The sequence below is a fragment of the Neofelis nebulosa genome, chromosome 2 (assembly GCF_028018385.1).
Source record: "Neofelis nebulosa isolate mNeoNeb1 chromosome 2, mNeoNeb1.pri, whole genome shotgun sequence".
In the NCBI taxonomy this organism is placed as follows: domain Eukaryota; kingdom Metazoa; phylum Chordata; class Mammalia; order Carnivora; family Felidae; genus Neofelis; species Neofelis nebulosa.
In genome coordinates this window covers 116,578,459-116,599,756 of record NC_080783.1, presented here as the reverse complement: position 1 = coordinate 116,599,756, position 21,298 = coordinate 116,578,459, and the positions used below count along the sequence as shown (strand labels likewise).

The following is a 21,298-nucleotide window of genomic DNA, read 5'->3' as shown; positions in this document are numbered from 1 at the left end:
AACGACCTTCAGTTATGCATGGTGTTAATCATAGTACCATTTTGAATGTGCCTCTGAATTGTTTGATGACAGCTACTAGGTACTTACTTTAGAGACCATAACATTTTTGCTATCTAGAAATTGATGAGTTCTTGGTTACATGACACAAGTGCTGCCCAAATACACATATCTATCTACCATGGATCATTTTTTTTAAGTATTTATTTACTTATTCTGAGAAAGAGAGTGAGCACACACATGCATGCACAAATTGGGGAGGAGTAGAGAGAGAGGGACAGAATCCCAAGCAGGCTCTGCACTGACATCACGGAGCCTAATGCAGGGCTCTATCACAAACCATGAGATCATGACCTGAGCCTAAATCAAGAGTTGGGTATTCAAATGACTGAGGCACCCAGGTGCCCCATGGATCAATTTTTGTACAATTTATCATTTGCTGTTTGAAATTATTAGGGAGGAAAATATTTTTCTGTATCATCTTAATTTTAAGTTTATTTATTCTGACAGAGACAGCATGAGTGGGGGAGGGGCTATGAAAGTGGGAATGAGAGAGAGAGAGAGAGAGAGAGAGAGAGAGAGAATCCCAAGCAGGCTCTGAGCTGCCAGCACAGAGCTGGACGTGGGGCTCAAACTCACAAAGCTGTGAGATCACAACCTGAGCTGAAACCAAGAGTCAGATGCTTAACTAACTGAGCCACCCAAGCACCCCTTCCTGTATCCTCTTAGATTTTGTACTTGAGGGCTTGCAATTTTAATGGACAATGGAGAGCTTAGCAAGAGGGAAAAACAAATGTAAGTATGTACATATGCACAGGAGTTCACAAAGAAATGTGACTCAAGGATGTAGTTAGATTTTGGAGTTTATATACCATCTTAATAGGTAATGGGGAGATGTAGAGGGGCACTTATGGGAGAACAGAGGACCTCTAGGAAAAATGAATGGGCCCTTAGGAGAATAAATGGGATATATGGTAGTTTTATAACAATGTCTCTTGAGGTGATTTCTTATCCAGGTGTTGACTTGTGCTGACTTCTTGTCTTTATAAGAGTTAATCTTCCCCTGTGGTGAAACTCCTTGGGAGGAGATTCAGGACAGTTGAATTCTTTTGGGAAGCTTTGCTTTTAGGAAAATAAGGGGAATGGAGACAAAGCCTCTTCCCACATCCATTGATTTTCAAAATGTCTTTAGTTCACAATAATCCTTATGCCACTGTGGCATAGTCTCGACCCTTTCAAAATTAATAATAAAAAATTTGGAATACCTGGGTGGCTCAGTCGATTGGATGGCTGACTCTTGATTTTAGCTCAGGTCATGATTCTCAGGGTCATGAGATCAAGCCCTGCATTGGGCTCCGTGCTGGAGCCTGCTTAAGGTATTCTCTCTCTCTCTCTTTCTCCCTCTGCCCCTCTCCCCGACTTACATGCTCACTCTCTTTCTAAAATAAACAAATAAATAAATAATGATAAAATAGTAACATACAAATATGTTTAAGTTGCCTATATATGAATAATAAATTCTAGAAAGATATACAAGAAACTCTTAATAGTGGTTACTTCTAAGGAGGAAGGATCTGAGCCTTTAGGGGAAAGGAATGGGATATAAATTTTTCACTGTTTTATATATATAGTCAATCTTCATTATTCATGGACTTCATAACAGTGAAATTTCCCACTTACTGAAATTAATTTTTAACCTCCAAATTAAAAAGCAGTTCAATATAATGCATTTGCATTCATTTGCAGACACGTTCAAAGTGGTAAAGAAAAAATTTGAGTCTTTCTATACACACATTCCCAGCTGAGGTTGAACAAGATGTTGTTTTGCTTTCTTGTTTTAGCTCTCATATTGTAAACGTTCTTTTTGTGGTCTATTTAGTACCATGTTTTTGCATTGTTGTGACTTTTTGTTTTCTTTTTTTCCTTTCTCTCTCCCTTTTTTTTTTGTTTTTTTTTGTGGGCTTTTTTTTTTTTTTTTTTTTTTTTTTGTAATTTTGCTGTTTAAAATGGATAGCTGAAGTGCTGTTTAGACCTAAGAAAGTTGTGATGTGCCTTACAGGGAAACTACATGTGTTCGATAAGCTTTGTTCAGGCATGAGTTATAGTGCTGTTGGTGTTGGCTGTGAGTTCAATGTTAATGATATCCACAAAATATATTGAATAAAGTTTCTTAAACAGAAACACACATAGAATGAGATTTTATATTAATCAGTTAATGAAAATGTTGTGACCATGGTCTCACAGGAATGTAACCCTGTATTTCCCTTAGAAGCAATGGTTCAATATTCAATAATTCAGTGTTGTTGTATTATTTGCACATAACAATGGAAAATAATGAGAACTGACATTATAAACTGACAGAGTTCAGAACATACTACCCCAAAATATGGGACATTGGCATATTGGAGTTTAAAAAAATTTTTTTATTGAAAATTTTTTAATGTTTATTTATTTTTGAGATGGAGAGAGACAGAACACAAGCAGGGGAGGGTTAGAGAGAGAGGGAGAGAGACACAGAATCCGAAACAGGGTCCAGGCTCTGAGCTGTCAGCACAGAGCTGGACGTGGGACTCCAGCCCACCAACTGCGAGATCATGACCTGAGCCAAAGCCGGACGTTTAACTGACTGAGCTATTCAGGCGCCCCTAAAATTTTTTTTAATGTTTATCTTTTTATATTTTGAGAGAGAGAGACAGAGACAGAGTGTGAACAGGGGAGGGGCAGAGAGAGAGGGAGACACAGAATCTGAAGCAGGCCAGGCTCTGAACTGTTAGCACAGAGCCTGAAGGTGGGGCTCGAACTCACCAGCTGTGAGATAATGAGCTGAGCTGAAGTCCCATGTTTAACCAACTGAGCTACCCAGGTGCCCCTGGAATTTTTTTTAATGCCTATTTATTTTTGAGAGAGAGAGAGACAGAGCAGGAGCGGTGGGGGGGGGGGGCAGAGAGAGAGGGGACACAGAATTGGAAGCAGGCTCCAGGCTCTGAGCTGTCAGCACAGAGCTGGAAGCGGGGCTCGAACCCACGAACCATGAGATCATGATCTGAGCTGAAGTCAGACGCTTAACTGACTGAGCCACCCAGGCATCCCAGCATACTGAATTCTTAAGTTGAAGGATTTTGAGAAATGGCAGGTGCAGGAAGGATTCTCTTTATCTGTCCAGTTTCCCCTGAACCAGTGCCTAGAAACAGTGGTGGCAGAAGGACTCTCTGACCTACTTCTCTTCCTCTGAAGCATGTTGTAAGACCTTCATGTGAAAGGTACTCTCTATACCTAAAGGAAAGGAGCATCCTTGTCTCCGAAGACAAAGGGATGCCAAGAGAAATCCAAATGAACAGGCCTTGGTAAGATTCCTGTAGTTCAGTACTATTAGCTCATACCCTTTTGTCCTATCACACTTTTCCAGGACTTTCCATTCTTCATCAATCATTGTATAAAAACAGTCAAATTTATTTGTCCTGGTGTTCGTTTCCTTATGAAGGCTCCTGTGTCATGTAAAACTTACATTAAATAAATCTGTATGCTTTTCTATTGCAGTTGAATTCACAGGGCTCCAGCTAGAGAACCTAGAAGGGTAGTGGGAAAAAGATATTTTCTTCCTCCCCTACAATACTTTTTTATTTTTGAGCCTTGTGAATGTATTAGCTCTACTAAAAAAAAATTAAACAAACAACCAGCTCCAGGAACTGCTACCTGAATATTATAAAATTTTAACTTACTGGTTTTTTTTTTTTTTTTTTTTTTTTTTTTTTTTTTTTTTTTTTTTTTTTTTTTTTTATTTTATTTTTGGGACAGAGAGAGACAGAGCATGAACGGGGGAGGGGCAGAGAGAGAGGGAGACACAGAATCGGAAACAGGCTCCAGGCTCCGAGCCATCAGCCCAGAGCCTGACGCGGGGCTCGAACTCACGGACCGCGAGATCGTGACCTGGCTGAAGTCGGACGCTTAACCGACTGCGCCACCCAGGCGCCCCACTTACTGGTTTTTTTTAAAGATTATTTTTATTTATTTTGAGAGACATTGAGCATGAGTAGGAGAGAGGCAGAGAGAGAGGGAAAGAGAGAGCCCCAAGCAGTCTCCGGGCTATCAGCAAGGAGCCTGACTCAGAGCTCAATCCCATGATCCCACAAAATCATGACCTGAGCTGAGATCTACAGTATGTTGCTTAGCCAACTGAGCCAGGTGTCCCAGCTTACTGTTTTCTTAAAGCAATCTCATTAATTATCTTTATCTCGGTGAAGTAGAAAGGAAGAGGAACAAAATCTGGGTTAAAGTATAGGCCTAGGAGGGATAAGAAAGAGAGAGGGAAGAAGGAAAAGAAAGTTTTGAATAATAGCTTCCTTTAAAAATTTTTTTCTTTAGGTTCTTTTAAATTTTAATAGAAGTTTTAAAATAGTTTCTGCAAGTTTTAGATTTCCATTACTGTGGAAGAACTATTAGGACACAGCTTTACTTCTAACACAATATGCTGGTTATTCATTTGCATTCATCTATCACTCGTGTATTTTTTCTTTCATCAAATAGTGACAGAGTACTTTAAGGCAGGCACTGTGCTATGTACAGTTACAGTATGTTACAAAGTGGTAACAAGAGCCATGATTTCTGCCATAGTTGAGTCTATGATCTAATGAAGGAGAGAGATGTTATACAAACAAGTATAAATATGTATATAATTATAATTTGATGTAAGTACTGGATTCAATAAGAGTCAAAGGTGGAAAAGCAGTTTACATGAGAAGGTGGGTCATGGAAGACCTAAGGAAATTACATTTAAGTTACAACCAGAGGGATGAGTAGAAGTTATTAGAAGAAGAGTGTGAAAAAAAAAAGAAAAAAAGAAAAAAAAAGAAGAAGAATGTGGCGGGAAAGTATGCTGTGCAGGGAGAAAAACATTTGCAAAGGCCCTAATATGAGAAGTACTTCAAAAACTGAAGGAAGGCCAGTATGGCAAGTGCATAGCAAATGTGGAAAACTGACTCCAGATGAGATAGGAAAACCAGGATATGCAGAATTTAATAGTCAATGTTAAGGAATTTGTGTTTTATTTCAGGTATAATGGGAGCTATTGAGTGCTTACGATTGGGAAAGATATCAAATTTATGTTTCTACATTATCACTCTGGTTGTTGGTTGGAGAATGAATTGGGGAGGGGGGCAGGCATCTGCAAAGACACATTGATTCATCCTGAGTAGTTATGTCTTTTAAGGATTGCTTGTTTTAATTTTTTTTTTTAATTTTTTTAACGTTTATTTACTTTTGAGACAGAGAGAGACAGAGCATGAACGGGGGAGGGTCAGAGAGAGAGGGAGACACAGAATCTGAAACAGGCTCCAGGCTCTGAGCTGTCAGCACAGAGCCCGACGCGGGGCTCGAACTCACGAACTGTGAGATCATGACCTGAGCCGAAGTCGGAGGCTTAACTGACTGAGCCACCCAGGCGCCCCGCTTGTTTTAATTTTTAAAATTTGTTTTTCAATGTTCAAAATCATCTTTATTTATTTGGTTACTTATTTAACCCTTGCCCTCATCCCCACCCACCACCCAGGGGATAAGCTCCAAGAAAGCTGTGGTGTCTTTGCTGATACTTTGCAGAGCCTAGCGTGTAGAAGGTGCTCCATTAGAATTTGCTGTATGAGTGAATTGGTCTCTTTCCATGTGGAGGTGCCTTATCCTGCCTCTGCTGAAAGACTAAGAAAGATAGGAAGGAGTATTTTCATTTTTAAAGATTTGCGTGTTCTGATTTATATAGTTCCTCTGGTAAGTTAGAGTATGCATATTTGAAGCATCATCAAGATTCTCATCTAGAGAACAGTAAAAAAAAAAGGATAATTTTATTCAAGGAAATAAGTCTTATCTTCATATTTTCCTTATATGTTCATGGTAGCATTGTCCAATGGATTCCTAGTTCTGCAATGTTTAAATACTTGTTTCTTTACCTTTAATATCCAGTTAAAAGTTTTGTCAGCTTTTAGTCTATGACTCCTAGATTTACTCGTTTATCTTTTAAAAATTTTTTTCTCTTTTTCATGGCTGCTAAAGTTGTCCAGGGGTTTATATCACCTCACATATGTACTTACTGTAATACTTTCTGGGTAGTATCCTTCTTTTTATTTTCTTCAAATCATCCCTATATACAGATTCCAGGATAAGTTTATTCTGGTTTTTAAAAAAGTGTTTTTTGAGAGTGAGAGAGAGAGGGAGGGAAGGAGAAACAGAGGGGGAGGAGCAGAGAGTGGGAGAGAGAGAGAATCTTGGCGTTGAGTGTGCAGCCAACTTGGGGCTCCATCTCATGACCCTGAGATCATGACCTGAGCCAAAATCAAGAGTCAGACACTTAACCAGGTGAGCCACCAGGTGCCCCCAGGATAAATTTAATCTTAGGCTTCTTCTTTGTTTTAAATTTTTATTTTTATTTTTTTAAGTTTATTTACTTAGAGAGAGAGAGAGAGTGGGGGAGGGGCCGCAAGAAGGGGAGAGAGAAGCCCAAGCAGGCTCCATGCTGTCAGTGCAGAGCCCAACTCAGGGCTTGAACCCATGAACTGTGAGATCATGACCTGAGCTGAAATCAAGAGTAGGACACTTAACCTACTGAGCTATGCAGACGCCCTCAAATTTTTAATTTTTTTTAACAAAAAAGCTGTTTATTTCTATAAGTTTGATATTACTTATTGCTAAAAATTTCCCTTTATGTTGCACATAAAATAAAGATCTTTGTTAAGTATTTCCTTACTCTGCTTATTTAGTTCAAGGATTCTTTACCTGGGATCTAAGATGTCTAAAGGCTCCATGGATAGAATTCAGAGAAATTATGAATTTGTATGGGAAAAATATTACATCTTTCTTTTCACTAACCTCTAACTGAAAGTTACTATTTCCTTCAATTCTGAATATAGTCCATAAAACAATAATATTAGCAATACTTGTAACTTTATCACCAAAAGAAAAATCAGATGTTTTCATATCACATTACAGTTTCTGCAGATATTTTTCAAATATCATTTATACTCATCACTACTTCAAATTTAAGATAGTTATTAACTCTTGTTATTTAATGCATTTATAAAGAAGCATATGTATTACTATGGCACATATATAAAATAAATAAAATATATAAAATAAAAAAGTTTTTTTAATGCTTTACTTATTTTTGAGAGAGAGAGAGAGAGACAGAGTGAGAGTGGGAGAGAAGCAGAGAGAGAGGGAGACACAGAATCGGAAGCAGATTCCAGGATCCGAGCTGTCAGCACAGAACCCAACGTAGGGCTCAAACCCATGAACTGTGAGATCACGACCTGAGGCGAAGTTGGACACTTAACCAACTGAGCCACCCAGGTGCCCCTATACTTTAACATTTTAATAACTGTATTTCAATAAAACTGGTTTCCTTTGTGATCCTATGTTTTAGTTTTTTCACTTAAAAACATTATTTTGAAAAAGTGTTTATAGGCTTCATCAGACTTAATAAAGTTAAGACCTATGTTTTTGTTCCATTTACAGTGCTTGAAAAATTGTGGGCAAAATAAAAACTAAAGAATAATCAACTAAATATATGTGCACATATACATATATATATTTAATAAACACTTTTATTTTTCTTATTTTTTTTTTAAGTAAGCTCTACATCCACATGGGGCTTGAGCTCACAACTCCGAAAATAAGAGTCCCATGTTCTAAGGACTGAACCAGCTAGACACCCCTTGACTAAATACTTTTTAATTACAATGCTTCTCTATACTTTTAATGATAGTCATATATATGTTCATGTTTTATTAATTAATTAGCAAGCCTTGCTTTTTAAAATGATCTTGGGACGCCTGGGTGACTCAGTCAGTTAAGAGACCCACTCTTGATTTTGGCTCAGGTCATGATCTCACGATTCATGGGTTCAAGCCCTATGTCAGGCTCTGTGCTGACAGTGCAGAGTCTGCTTTGGATTCTCTGTCTCCCTCTGTCTCTGTCCCTCCCCCGCTTATGCTCTATCTTTCTCTTTCTCAAAATACATAAATAAGTATGTTTTTTAAAATTAAAAAATAAAATAAAATAAAATGTTCTTTGCAGAGAGGGAACCAAAGACAGTGAAATTAGTTTAAGTTCATTTTAAGATAAACCAGTTATATCATCCCACATGTTTTTCATGTCATATGCGTAAACTTGTAAAATTTAAAGTTCTTGCTGCATCCTCAGAACCTGTATACTATTCTAGAGCAGTTGAGAGGAAGCTCAATCTGAATTAGATTAAAATATCAGTAATGGAATATTTTAAAAGAGATGCGGTTTTCTTATTCTATTCAGGTTGACTTAATTATTTGCCAAGTTGCTAATGACTAGGTAAAAATAATTTGAATTAGTATATTTATTGTTGATCGTTAAAATGATTCTTCCAAAATGCTTGAAAACAGATTGTCTCTTAAGTACAGTGAAACCTTGGATTGCGAGTAACTTGTTCTGTGAGTGTTCTGCAAGATGAGCAAACATTTCTAATAAATTTTAACTTGATAAATGAGTGATTTCTTGCAATACGAGGAGTACGTGACACCGAATGTCACATAATCACAACTGAGCCAATGGTTCTCTCTCTCTCTCTCTCTCTCTCTCTCTCTCTTTATGGGATTGTGGGTGATCATCTCCCATGCTTGGATGCTTGGTCTCAGGGGCGCTATTTGGCAGAAATCAGTGACTTTTCAGAATGTTGGAAGGTGCCCACAACTGTCACTAGTGTATGTTTTGTCACTTCCAAGCACCTATGGACAGTCCTTTGCTTTTCTGTACAAGAGTAAGCTTAGAAATGCTTTGCTTCATTCTAAGTCAGGCTGCCTGCAGATATAGACCCTTTCCTCTGCTGCCTGATTGCCAGTTACATTAAATACAGTATACAACAAGTTTATTAATACTGTACTATAGTCACATCCTTGTGAGCATATACAATGGCCTCCAGGCAGAAGAAGATCCCATTGAGCCAATAGATAGCAGTGATTCTGTTAGTGATAGTAAAAGTCATCCTACACAATAACTCTCCTCTCTCTTGTCTCCCTCACATCAGCCATGAAGGTTGTTGAAGGTAAGTGCAGGTTAATTTATTTTTATAATTTATAATTTTATAGTTTGTATTTTTAAAATTATTTTATATTCTATTACAGTATCGTAATAAATTTTATATGAATATTTTTGGGTTGTGGAATGAATCATCTGAACTTCCATTACTTTTTATGGGGAAACCCAAGTGGTTTGGATTACAAGCATGTTTCTGGAACAAATTATGCTTGCAAACCAAGGTTTTACTATATTTGCCTACCTTAACATTTATTTTAAAAAATAATTGAATCCTTAAATGTGCAAAGATACAATCTGAGCCCTAGGACATTAATAACCTAGTTTTTTCCATTAAAGTTGCCAAAGCCCTTCACCAGCATCCTACAGTTTACATTCTCATGATAGATTATAATAGTTACCTAAGTATAAGAAAATAATGGTATGTGGTAATGATACAAAGATGAAAACAGGTATTTATTAAGCATTGATATGCCATCGTATTACAAAAGTATATCAGGGAACTTAAAAAGACAAAGCATGTAAAATAAGACAGTGACAAAACAAACATGACAGATTGTCTTAGGTTAACTAAGTCTCATACAGTTATATCTATAATGCATTGTTAATTTACCTGGCAAAAGTTTTCCATAACTGCAAGATTAAAAAAGTAGAAGAGTCAAACTATATATTTTGTTAGTACGTTAAATATACATTGTTCATGATTCCCTTATTTCTACTGGTTATGGCAGGTAAAATTAAGTGAAGAGAAAGTGTTTCTTTTCTTGACTTGTTATACAATGAAGAGATCCTCTAGATTTCTGGGTAAGAGGGATAACTAGCAATCCCACAATGATTTCCACTATTTCTTGCCATCCGAATATATCCTCGGTCACCGAAATTCAGGCCCCAGCTTCAGAAAAAGACAACACAACATTACTAATGAATATAATCATATCACATTATCAGCTTTTTGTCTCCTAAATTGTTGTTCTCCTAAAGTGATTATATATAAAAGTATAAAACCAAATTAGAACAAAATAATATAATAATTTCCCCAGGGCTTTTAGGCAATTTTCAAAGGCGAGTTTGGAAGGCTTTAATGCTATGTTGGTGAATTGACTTAATACCTAAGGAAAACGTTATAAATTCCATCCCAAACCTTTAATCCTCCTATTTTGTAAATATGCCTTCTGCAGGGAGAGAGTGTTATTATCCTTTCCAAGGCCCCATCTCTAAATGTTTTTGCATAGTAGGATCATAGGTTGTAATTTTCTATCAAACTTAAATTCCTTTAGAGAATGTCAATTAAGAAATATTTTTGAGTGACTATTATGGAAAAGGCATAGGGCAGGGAATTCCAAAGTAAGCAATAAAAAGTGAAGCTTTCAAACAGCTTTTTGACATAGAAGTGGAGCTGAGGTAAGGCTTTCTCATAGGTAAAGTTGTGAAAAAAATGGAATATGCTCTCTTGGGAGGGGGTGAGCTCAGTGGCCCTGGAGGTGTTCATCCAGAGGTTTGCATAACCTGTTAGAGATGTTGCAGAGGGGATTCGTGGGTCAAGTAAGGGTTAGAAGAGATCAATGGTTCTCTCACTTTTTGATTTCATCAACTTTTATAATTTCAAAAAAAATTTTTGCAATTTTACCAATTTTAATTAAAAAATTGTTTTTAATATTTATTTTTGAGAGAGAGCATGATCAGGGGAGGAACAGAGGGAGAAGGACAGAGGATCTGAAGCGGGCTCTGTGCTGACAGCAGATAGCACAATGTGGGGCTCAAACCCATGAACTGCGAGACCATGACCTGAGCTAAAGTTGGACACTTAACCAACTGAGCCACCCAGACGCCCCTAAGGTTACCAAGTTTTAAATTAGCAAGTAGGGACATTGAAAAAAAAAAAACACAACCCATACTCTTTATTATCACCATCATATTGTAAAAGAAAGGATGTTTAACACCAAAAGAAAACTTAAGAGGACATAGTCTTTAATTTAAGGATAGTCCTTTGAGTCAGATACATTTATTTTATGGAAGATACACCAAAATATTCTTTTTTTTTTCTCATTTTTCCACGGACTAGTAAAAATAAAATGGTCACACTTTTTGTAAGAGAAATTTCTTAAGTTTTTTATGTTTCTGAGGTTTTGTAATTGTAGATATACAAATAATGCTAATATTAAGAGACTTTGTTAAGTGCTGTAACTAGGATACAAATAAAAGCGTGAAACAGAGAAAATGCCTACTGTGTTTATATTTGGAGAGTAGCGAGACATTTAGTTGAAAATTGGAGGTCTTTAGGGTAGTAGGACACAAAGAAGTTAGAAAGTTGGTTTGGGGCCATGTTGTGAAGAGCTTAGAACAACAGGCTAAGGAACTTGTAGTATTAATTCCTTCGGCAAAAGGAAGCCATTGCAAATTTTTGCTCGAGACTTGAAGGAAAGGTTGATTGTGTAAAACATGTAAAAACATGCAGCAGGGAAACTAAGAAATGCTGCTTAATTGCAAGCAGACAAGTGGCTGCTTTAGAATGGCTGTGCTCTAATAGACCTTAAACGTTCTCTGTATCAGCCATTTGTGGACACGTTACAGGTCTTAATTTTCCTCTCTTGTACATTTTAACACCGTTATCTATTACTTCTCTCCTGGCCTTAAGATGCTACCGTGTCCTGATTTTTCTCTTCTCTCTCTGCTTTCTCCTCTTAAACTCTTTGATGGGCTGGGGTACCTGGGTGGTGATCTCAGCTCAGATCATGATCTCAGGGTTTATGGGCTCCCGCATCAGGCTCCCTGCTGATAGCTCAGAGCCTGCTTGGGATCCTTTCTCTGCCCCTCCCCTGCTCATGCTGTCTCTTTCTTTCTCTCACTCTCAAAATAAATAAAAACTTAAAAAAATAAAACTTTTTGGGCTTCTTTATTGTTTCCTTTAATTTATTGCTACTTTGTTGCTTAACATCCTTTAATGCCTCCCCAATATCTTTAGAATAAAATCCAAACTCCACTGTCACCTCTCATCAATGGATGTACTATTCTTTTAGTATCTAAAAGCAATAATAATAAATTCCGGCGAAGCTATCATTAATATTAATAGCCATCATTCATTGAACAAGTACTCTGTGCTAAGTACCTTAACATATGCTGTCTCACTGGGGCACCTGGGTGGCTCAGTCGGTTAGGCAGCCGACTTCAGCTCAGGTCATGATCTCATGGTTCATGAGTTAGAGCATTGCGTCGGGCTGTATGCTGACAGCTTGGAGCCTGGAGCCTGCTTCAGATTCTGTGTCTCTCTCTCTCTCTGTTCCTCCCCCTGCTTGCACTCTGTCTCTCTCTCAAAAATAAATATTTTTAAAATTTTGAAAAAAACCCACAAACATATGCTATCTCAATCATCACCCTGTGAGGTGGGTGTTATCTTCTTTTTACTAAAGAGGGAAAAGGTCAAAGAGGTAAAATGGCTTGCGCAGATGGTTAATTATGAAGCCAGGGTGCAAATTTAGGCTTGTTTTATTCCAAAGCCTACTCTAACATTTATACTATCCCTAGCCCTACATTATTCCTATGAGTGAGGTAGCATGAAGAATAAAATTCAGACCAGAACATCCACAACCTTATATTAATTATATCAGATATATTACTGTACCTTGCTTACTTGTACTTGCTTTCATTGCCTTAAAAAAGTAGATAACAATTTTTAGACAAGCTGAGTTTGGACCTAAGTTCTGGTAATGAAAGTTGAATTGAGGTTGTAATTACTAGTAGTATGAATTCAGTCAATGAGGTCCTATTCAGAATCTGGAGAGCTTACTCTTCCCGCCTTCATAGACCAAGATCAACTGTCCCAAACTTTGTAGAAAATCCCAGACTCTTTTTGACTGAGTCCTGGTAACCTTCTCTTAAAGAATAAAACTGATTTAAAAGTCTCAAGCTAAATAAATATGTGAGGACAAATTCTTTCCTTCAGAACTGTAAAAGGTCAGCTCCAAATGTTCATTCTAGTCCTTACCAAGTTGTTTATTTTTACTAACTCTATAGCCCTTTCATTCAATCTGTTCACCTGCAGGCAAGTTTCTTAACTCTGTCAATATCAGAGGTTTATCAGGAGATAAAATGGATATCTCATTGATTACCTTAAAAACTAAGTGAGAAAAATGTATGTACAGTGCTTGTACAGTGTCTGTATGTAGTAAATGCTGAATAAGTAGAGGTAGCTATTTTTGTTATCCAAGTGTGAGTCCACCCCTTTTAGAAAAGATAGCCTTTTTCTAGGGTAACCAACAGTCCAGTTTGCAAGGAGCTGTTCTAGTTTTTTTTTTTTTTTTAAATATCCTGTGGCCTGGAAAACCCCTTAGTCTTTGATAAAGTGAGATGGTTGGTCACCCTACCTTCTCTCTGCATATTATAGTCTACCAATTGGTTAGACATTCCTTCTAGAATGTATACCAATTTCATTTCTAATAAACCACAGTGCTTAGCTTCTTAGACTGTGCCAGACACTATTCTAGGCATTAGGGTTACGGAGGTAAATAAGACAAAGTCTTTTCAAAGCCTACACAGGAAACATACAATAAACAAATAAATAATATGACAAGATGTAAGTACTATAAAGAAAAATAAAGCAGAGTTAGAGGATATGGAATGTTGGGAATCAGGGCTACATTTTAGAAGGAGTGGTCAGGGAATGCTTCTCTGAGGAAATATTTGAGCAAAGATCTAGTAAAGTGAAGGTGCAAATGACGCAAAGGTCTGGAAAAATGAGCTGGGATAAGCTTGATGTATGAGAAATTTCAAGAGTACCTTGAGAAAAGGTACTGAAAAAGGGCTAGTGTCCTTGGAGCTGAGTGAGACAGGGGAAGGTAGTGGTTAGAGAGACAGGCTGAGGCCAGAAATTGTCATGGTTTTATAGGTCACAGATTTTATTCTGAGTATGAAGGAAAGCCATTAGAGGGTTTGGGGTAGGAGAATAGTATAATCTGCTTGATGCTTTAGAAAGATCACCCTGGCTACTGTGTATTGGATCGACTGTAGGCAAACAAGGGGGTAAGTGACTACCAGTTGGGAGATTATTGCAGTAGATCAAGAGATGGATGGATGGTGGCTTGAATTAGAGTGGTAACAGTAGAGATATTGAGAAGTGGTAAGATTTGGGACAACTTAATGATGATAGAAATGACAGAATTTGCAGATGGTTTAGGTGTGGGGTATCAGACGAAAAAAGAAATGATGGCTCCAATATTCTGACCTGGGGAAAATGCTGTTGGCATATACTGAGAGGGGAAAAACTGGGGCAGTAGCAGGGAGTCAAGAATTCTGTTTTGGACATGGTTCGTTAAAGAGGCCTGTAGATACTCAAGCGGAAAGGCAGATGGTAGGCTTTTGGACACAGAGTCTGGAGCTCAGGGAAGAAGTTAGGTTGAAAATACAAAGTTGACAGTCATCAGGTATTGTTTAAAACTGTGAGACTAAATGAGGCCATCTAAAGAGCGAGCATAAAGGGAGAGAAATTGAGGCTTGGAGCATTCTAATATTTATAAAAGTGAGGAAGAATAAGAGGAACTAAGGAGCTCAGGAGCCTGAAAAGTAAAATAGGAAGAAAACCAGGGGGTATGGTCCCCTGAAAGTCAAATGAAATACTTCAGAATATAGAGAGTCACCGTACATCAAACGTTAAGAGTTCAGGGAAGATGAAACCTGAAAACTGTTTAATGAGGCAAGGTGGAGATGATTGCTAATCTTGACAAGAGTGATTTCAGTGGAGTAGTGGCAATAAATATTCTATTTGAGTTATAAACCAATATGCACATTTTTAATCTCTTTGTAGATAAATATCTAAGAAAAATCATGAGATTATAACTTCTTCCTTATTTAACCCTTTTCCAGCCTTTGATTCCATGGGGAGGAGGAAGTACCCATGATGTCTAATGTAGAATGTATACTCTAACTCTAACAGTCAGGATCTCTTGAAAGATCAGACAGTAGCTTTCAGTGAGGGAAAATGGAATATATTCTTTTTTCCAACTTGCATTTTACTAACTTAATCCACTTATGGATGAAAAGGAAACATTAGTGTCCCGCATCCACCAACTCCTTCAACTTTCTTCATTGTCTAAGAGGCCCATCTATTTTGCAATTGATTATCTTATTTTTTTAATGTTTATTCGCTTTTTGAGAGACAGAGACAGAGCACAAGCAGGGGAGGGGCAGAGAGAGAGGGAGACATAGAATCCGAAATGGGCTCCAGGCTCTGATCTGTCAGCACAGAGCCCGATGTGGGGCTCGAACTCATGAACCCATGAGATCATGACCTGAGCTGAAGTTGGATGCTTAACCGACTGAGCCACCTGGGCACCCCACAACTGATTATCTTAGAGAGTTCACCTGATATTGCTTAAAGATATTCTGGATGGTTTCTTAGTTCCTTGGTAGTATGTGTGTGGGTATTTAAGGTTCTCATGAGTACATGGTTAACGCCTTTAATTTTTTTCTCCAAGCTAAAATTATTCTATGTCCAATAACTTTGGGTCTGCATTACTCATTGATCTGTGCATTAGATTAAACTCCTCCCTTTAAAAAACAAAAGCATAGGCATATGCACCCCAATGTTTATAGCAACATTATCAATAATAACCAAAGTATGGAAAGAGCCCAAATGTCCACCGATGGATGAATGGATAAAGAAAATGTGGTATATATATGCAATGGAGTATTACTTGGCAATCAAAAAGAATGAAATCTTGCCGTTTGCAACTACATGGATGGAACTAGAGGGTATTATATTAAGTGAAACTAGTCAGTCAGAGAAAGACAAATATCATCTGACTTCATTCATATGAGGACTTTAAGAGACAAAACAGATGAACATAAGGGAAGGGAAGCAAAAATAATATAAAAATGGAGAGGGACAAAACGTAAGAGACTCATAAATATGGAGAACAAACTTAGGGTTACTGGAGGGGTTGTGGGAGGGGGGATGGGCTAAATGGGTAAGGAACATTAAGGAATCTACTGAAATTGTCGCACTATATGCTAACTTGGATGTAAATTAAAAAAACACAAAAGCATAATTGACGTATAATATCCTATTAGTTTCAGCACAGGGATTTACTATTTTTATACATTACAAATGATCCTCATAAATCTAGTTACCACCTGTCACCATTACAAAGTAATTACAATATTATTGACTATATTCTCTATGCTATACATTACATCCCCATGACCTATTTATTTTATAACTGGAAGTTTGTATCTCTCAATCCCCTTTTACCTATTTTTCCCATCCACCCAAACCCTTTCCCCTCTGTAACTAATAGTTTATTTCCTGTATCTAAGAGTCTGTTTCTTTTTTTTTTTTTTTTTTTAATTTTTTTTTCAACGTTTTTTATTTATTTTTGGGACAGAGAGAGACAGAGCATGAACGGGGGAGGGGCAGAGAGAGAGGGAGACACAGAATCGGAAACAGGCTCCAGGCTCCGAGCCATCAGCCCAGAGCCTGACGCGGGGCTCGAACTCACGGACCGCGAGATCGTGACCTGGGTGAAGTCGGACGCTTAACCGACTGCGCCACCCAGGCGCCCCTAAGAGTCTGTTTCTGTTTTGTTTTATTTTTTAGATTCTACATATAAGTGAAATCATAGGGTGTTTATTTCTCTGACTTATTTCACTTCACATAATGCCCTCTAGTTTCATACCTGTTGTCGTGAACAGTAAGATTTCATTCTTTTTTATGGCCAAGAAATATTCCATTGTGTGTGTGTGTGTGTGTGTGTGTGTGTGTGTGTATGGACATTTAGGTTGCTTCCATATCTTCACTATTGTGAATAAAGCTGCAGTGAACTCCTTTTTTTTCTAAAGATGATTTTGGCCCTTCTTGTTGACAGTCTCTTAGACTGGGGTGGCTTTCACTGCTCCTTAGTCTGCTAACTTTTTCTAAGTAGATAGCAATTGTATGTAGCTTTCTAAATTTATGGATCCGCCCACAAGTGGCAACACAGACTATACAGATACTTCAGGATCTTATCAGATAGTATAACCTCAGAATTTTTACTGCTTCATGTTTAAGGAGATGTCCCTGAAGAATATGTAGGTCACCATTCCTCACCTAGATGCTCTAAATTTTGTTTCTGGATTAAGGCAAACCATCAGAGGGTTATACAATCAGGTACTTTGCATTATTTTTGCCCCCATAAAATAATTTTTCTCAATTATGCTTTGGCATTAAATTATTGGTCTGTATTTTTAGGAATTATGAAAGCATTCTATAAAACATAACTTTATGGTTGGCATGCTATTGAGGGCATAGTTTTTTATATATAGAGAGAGATTCAAGGGTGGAATAATAATAGCAATAATAACTATGATTTATTGGACACTTATTACGTGCCAGGCACTATGTGCTAAGTGTCTTACAGACATTATCTTGTTTAATCCTTCTTTTTTTTTTAAAAAAATTTTTTTTTCAACATTTTTTATTTATTTTTGGGACAGAGAGAGACAGAGCATGAACAGGGGAGGGGCAGAGAGAGAGGGAGACACAGAATCGGAAACAGGCTCCAGGCTCCGAGCCATCGGCCCAGAGCCTGACGCGGGGCTCGAACTCACGGACCGCGAGATCGTGACCTGGCTGAAGTCGGACGCTTAACCGACTGCGCCACCCAGGCGCCCCCTTGTTTAATCCTTCTAATGATGTTGAGGCTATTATTCACATTCTACAGATGAGGAAATTGAACATTCAAGACGTTAAATAACTACCTAAGGTCATATAGACAGTAAATGGAACTAGGATTCTAACCAAGATCTGCCTGGTTTCAAAGTCACTGCTTTTACTCACTATGCTACAGTGTATTATATAAAGAAGCTAAATATCTATATCCAGAAAGGGGGAAAAAATCAGGAACATGGATCAATGTTATACACCTGCCAGAAAGATTAAGTATAAACAAAAGGAGGATATAAAAGAAGAACCCAAATAGAAGACTCACATTCGTTTACTTGAGGTTAACCTGGTAGCACTGGAAATGACATATAAAGTAACCTTTTAAGAGGTCAGTAAGAAAGTTTTGATGACCTAAGAGGATTTTGTTTGAGTCAACCTCTTGTAGAGTCTAGAATTCATGTCCATGTCTGGTCTCTCCTTGTTAGTACTCAGTGTCATTGATCGCTGTGCTCTCTCATAATTTGGTCCCTTTCTATCTCACTTCTCTCTCTAACAGGCACCTTATACTACAATCTTTATAAGAGAACGTGCAGTTCCCTTAACTCCTCTACTTTCTCTCACTCAGCGTTTGTGCACATTTAGCTTCCTCTGTTCTGATTGCTCTTTTTCATGTGGCAAATTCCATCTTGTCCTTCAAGACTCAGTCAAATAACCCAGCCAAAAGACCTTCCCTGACTTCCCAGACTCAGCCAAGTACTCTTCTGTGCTTCCGCTGCGACTTGGTACAAACCTCTATCCTAGTATTTATCACATTCTATTGCAATGGTCAGTACATGCACCCGCCTGTTTTCCTGACTCTCGTAGACTATGAATATCTTGAAGGATGATAGAAAGGCTGTATTTTCATTGCCATATCTGCTTGGCACTCTGGCACTCAGTAGGTACTCAATATATGTTTGTTGAATCAGGGTATGAATGAAGATGCAAAAATGAACAAGAAACTATTCTACCTTTAATAAGTTCATATTGTAGTGAATGGAGCATGCTTTACAGGAATAGCTATAACACAAGGCACAATGTATTAAATACTAGAATAGAATTTCTAAAGCATTTCTAAAGCTCAGAAGTTAGAGAAACAGTTCTGAGTAAACTAATGGGGTATGGAGGAGATAGCATTTCAGGTCTGTTTTGAAGAATGAATAGGATTTTTCGTGTCTTTCTTTTTCATCTTAAAAGTAATAAGGTACATGTTAAAGACTTTGGAAAATAGATAAAGGTAGACAAAAATAACCATTATTAACAATTGGTATCATTCCTTCTCATTCTTTAGTATAACATGAATCAAAGAAATTGGGCATATTATTTTAAACTTAATATTTATATTATACATAAGTTTTATGTTTATATGTATTTTCAATTTAAACATATATTCTAAGTATTTTATTGGGGTATTAATAACAGTCTGAATAAATACAGTTCCTTGTTTTAAGTAATGTTTTTGTTTATTTAAAACATTATTTAAGGGGCGCCTGGGTGGCTCAGTCGGTTGAGCGTCCGACTTCAGCTCAGGTCACGATCTCACGGTTCGTGAGTTCGAGCCCCGCGTCGGGCTCTGGGCTGATGGCTCAGAGCCTGGAGCCTGCTTCCGATTCTGTATCTCCCTCTCTCTCTGCCCCTCCCCCATTCATGCTCTGTCTCTCTCTGTCTCAAAAATAAATAAACATTAAAAAAAAAACATTTAAAAAAAACCATTATTTAAAATATTCAAGAGAGAGCACAAAAGGGGGAGGGACAGAGAGAATGGGAGACACAGAATCAGAAGCAGGTTCCAGGCTCTGAGCTGTCAGCACAGAGCCTGACACAGGACTTGCACTCATTAACTGTGAGATCATGTCGGACACTTAACCAACTGAGCCATCCAGGTGCCCCTAATATAATTTCTAATACATGGGCTTGATTGTGTAATAGCTTAATAGTGTCCCTATTGTTAGGTATTTTCGGTTGTTTACTGGCTTTCACTGTTAAAGAAGAAGAATGCTACAATTTACTTAAATTGGGTATGACGTTTTCCCCATATGTAGAATTCTTTCCTTCATATAGATTCCAAGAAATGAGGAAAAATTGGACAAAGAGTATAAACATTTAAAAAGTTCTTGATTCATATTATCAAATTGCTTCCAAGAAGGATTGTAACAATTTATTCTTCTCCTAGAATGTATGAGAGTGCCCATTTCACCATATATTGGTGGGATTGGTTGATTGATTGATTGACTTAGAGGGAAGGAGGCAGAGTGAGGGAAGGGCAGAGAGAGAGAATCCCAAGCAGGCTCTGCACTGTCAGCCCAGAGCCTGATGTGGGGCTCGAACTCATGAATTTGTGAGATCATGACCTGAACCAAAATCAAGAGTCAGAGGCCTAACCAGCTGAGCCACCCAGGTGCCCCACACAGGTGGGATTTCTATAGGTAGCAATGGGCTTTAAGGGCATTTCATAAAGATGAAACAGCTTAAGTAAAGATATAGAAATAGCCAATTGTATATAAACTTAGGGAATAATGAGTAAGTAGTTCACTGTGGCCAGAGTGTAAATATGGGTGCATGAGAACTAGTGGAAGAAAAGTCTAAAAAGCTATGTTGGAAACTAGATAATGGAGAATCTTGAATGCCTGGCCAAAAATTTGGACATCGTTATGATGACAATGGTAAACTATTTAGAATTTTTGACCTTGCATCGCTTCTTAGCCTTTGACTAAGATCAAGTGTAGAATTTTGACTATGGGTTTACATGATCTCTTTATTTATTTATTTATTTATTTATTTAAAAAAATTGTTTTTAATGTTTATTTCTGGGACAGAGAGAGATAGAGCATGAGTGGGGGAGGGGCAGAGAGAGAGATACACACCCACACAGAATCAGAAGCAGGCTCCAGGCTCCGAGCTGTCAGCATAGAGCCCGACGCAGGGCTCGAACTCACAAACCGTGAGATCATGACCTGAGCCAAAGTCGGTTGCTCAACCGACTGAGCCACCCAAGCGCCCCTGTCTATTTTTTTAAAGTTTATTTTGAGAGAGAGAGAGAGAGAGAGAGAATGCACATATGCACATGTGAAGGGGAGGGGCAGAGAGAGAGAGAGAGAGAGGAGAGAGAGAATCCCAAGCAGGTTCCACACTGTCAGCTCAGAGCCCAGTGTGGGGCTCAAACTCACAAACCACAAGATCATGACCTGAGTGGAAAGCAAGAGCCAGACGCTTAACCAACTGAACCACACAGGTGCCCCTACATGATCTATATTTTAAGAAGATACTTCCCTGGCTGGGTAAGACTGGAATCTGAATTAGAGCCTGGATAGAAAAGAATACGAAGTACGATTCAAAGGCCAAATGGACAGGGCCGTGTGGGTTGAGGGAAAGAGGGGAGAGCCCAGATGACACCAAGGTGTGGCTTTGATAACCTGAAGATGGTAATGCATTACTCAAAACAGGGAATGAGTTTCCCTTGAGCTTATTCTAAAATACTTCCCAGGGGTGGAGTAGGAAGGGGAGTTGAGATGGAGGGAGAGAGGGAATTTGATTTTAGACTTGTTGAGTGTGTGTGTGTGGGTATGTGTGTGTGTGAAAGAG

The 21,298-nt window shown here is 38.1% G+C and overlaps 1 protein-coding gene across 3 annotated transcripts in view; it reads right to left on the bottom strand.

Annotated features, from left to right (window-relative positions):
• Positions 1-5,523: 5,523 nt before the first annotated feature.
• The window catches only part of CTSS (cathepsin S), a 28,385-nt gene continuing 12,610 nt past the window's right edge, over positions 5,524-21,298 (bottom strand). The window contains exon 8 of one of the 3 annotated variants that reach the window (XM_058715878.1): positions 5,524-5,685. In XM_058715878.1, the coding sequence (XP_058571861.1) occupies positions 5,664-5,685 (22 nt within the window). In that variant the 3' untranslated portion in view covers positions 5,524-5,663. The other 2 variants (XM_058715879.1, XM_058715877.1) reach the window with 2 other exon arrangements.